We start from the raw sequence: 2,277 nt of genomic DNA on the forward strand, positions 1-2,277 counted from the left end.
GACGAGACGACTCACCCGCGATGCGCTCGAAGATATCGTTGACGAAAGAGTTCATGATGCCCATCGCCTTGGAGAAGATCCCGGTGTCAGGATGAGCCTGCTTCAGCACTTTGTAGACGTAGATAGCGTAGCTCTCTTTCCTGGACCTCCTGCGCTTCTTTCCTCTCTTCGCTGCAGTCTTAGTGACGGCCTTCTTTGAGCGCTTCTTGGGAGCGGATTTCGCTGGATCTGGCATAATGCTATCTTCAGAAACACTCCAAGTTGAATGAACTTCTCCAAAACACTGAAACACTCAAATCTGAATAATATTCTCCAGAACACACGGGTCTTTATGCACAGCTCGCCTTGGAGAAGATCCCGGTGTCAGGATGAACCTGCTTCAGCAATTTGTAGACGTAGATAGCGTAGCTCTCTTTCCTGGATCTCCTGCGCTTCTTTCCTCTCTTCGCTGCAGTCTTAGTGACGGCCTTTTTTGAGTCTTTCTTAAGCGCGGACTTTGCTGCTTCAGGCATAATGATGCCGTTATAAGAATTGTTTTACAAACCAATACTTTTCTCGTCGCTTTCAGGGGTTTTTATTCACTTCTCTATGCTAATCTTCAAAGCTTAAAGGAACATTCTGATTGCGTGATTTGTTTGGCCCAACCCAAAATACGTATTTTATTGGACAACTCAAGGCTTGTGAAGACCTATCACAAGCTGTTAAATGATAGCCCCGCCTATCGCTCCACGTGTGAACGACATCCCACTCGACTCGGTTTCCCTTGTTTCATTTCCCGCTTTTTTTTTTTTTTTTTTAGAAAACAATGGCTCTCTCCAAACGTTGTGCATGATAGAGTAACTTTAAAACCTTTATTCACCCATTTTCGGATTTTTGGAGGAGAGCAATAAGGATCAGAAGTGTTTAAAATCCCACCAAAACGTTACTGATGCATGGAACTATAAATACGGGCTAACTACACTATACAACTATATTGGTCCTCTACTTTTGAACTACATAATTTCTAAATAAAAGCTCTTTTGACGTTTGTGTAATATTTACATTTACATTTAGCAGACGCTTTTATCCAAAGCGACTTACAATTGAGGAATACAACAAGCGATACATCACAAAGAGGCAAATAAACACAGGGAGTGCTCATGATACAAAGTTGCTGACATTGTTCAGATTAGTACAAGTACTAGACATGAGGAATTAGGAAAGAGAAAGCAAAGGGTTTTTTTTTTAAATGATGCAGTCAAATGTTGACGAAAGAGATGAGTTTTCAGCTGTCGTTTAAAAAAAACAGTCAGAGGTACAGCATTCCGGATGGGGGAGGGGAGATCATTCCACCAGTCAGGAACTGGTGAAGGAGAATGTTCTGGAAAGTGATGTTGTGCCTCTGTGATGGTACCACGAGGCTACGCTCCCTTCTAGATCTCAGGCTTCTGGAGGGGGTGTAAATTCGTAAGAGTGAGTGGAAGTAGGAGGGTGCTGAGCCTGTCTGTGGCTGTTCCGTATGCAAGCATCAATGACTTGAATTGAATGCGAATATAAATATAATTTTCGCTCTTGTCTGATTTGTGTGCAGTATCACTCCTGCTCTCACCGTCGTATCATACTGATCCAAAAGTCTTTACTCTTGTCTTTGTTTCATGGTGGGTAATATAATAATATAGTCTAACTTTGTGCTTTGTACACCGTAATAGCACTTTAAGAAATCCAATCTTGAGAATCAATTACAGATTAAAGACAACGGAAAATAAATGTGGACAGCTTCACTAAAACGCTATTTAGAAGTAATTCTAGAGAACATGTTTTATGGTCAGTTAGCTACTTGTGCAAGGTTGTTAGATTTGTTTATCACGCAAAACCTTACGGTGACACGCGGCGCCCCCATACTACAGCAGGACAATGAAATATGCCATCCTGCAGAGTATACGTAGATGGTAAGAATAAATGGTATCGACTCTGTAACATGTATGGAAAATAATCTTTATATAAAAATAGATTATCCGTGTCTGCGTGTAAAATTATACATTAAAACAGAGCAACAGAAAATACTTTAAATAAATTCATTTACTGCAAGGGTGCAACGACGCCATCTATTCACTAGGAACAGTATTAAAACTGAAACTCTTTTAAGTGCAATTTATGTGGCTCTTAAAAGAGCCTTTGAGTTCCGTTATTGGTGATGAACCGGTATATTTAAGCGCGCTCGCCACGGATGCGGCGGGCCAGCTGGATGTCTTTGGGCATGATGGTAACTCTCTTGGCGTGGATAGCGCACCGGTTGGT

General features: G+C 41.5%; 1 protein-coding gene across 1 annotated transcript in view; it reads right to left on the minus strand.

Moving 5' to 3' along the window:
- Positions 1-512, minus strand: part of LOC107686745 (histone H2B-like) — a 941-nt gene extending 429 nt beyond the window's left edge. The window contains exons 1-2 of the mRNA XM_016483841.1: positions 338-512; positions 16-243 (exon numbers count right to left, since the gene is read on the minus strand). Of these exons, the coding sequence (XP_016339327.1) occupies positions 16-243; positions 338-512 (403 nt within the window). The remainder of the gene's footprint in view (positions 1-15; positions 244-337) is intronic.
- Positions 513-2,277: the final 1,765 nt, after the last annotated feature.

The sequence above is a fragment of the Sinocyclocheilus anshuiensis genome, unplaced genomic scaffold (genome assembly GCF_001515605.1).
Source record: "Sinocyclocheilus anshuiensis isolate Anshui unplaced genomic scaffold, SAMN03320099.WGS_v1.1 scaffold1717, whole genome shotgun sequence".
Taxonomy (NCBI): Eukaryota; Metazoa; Chordata; class Actinopteri; order Cypriniformes; family Cyprinidae; genus Sinocyclocheilus; species Sinocyclocheilus anshuiensis.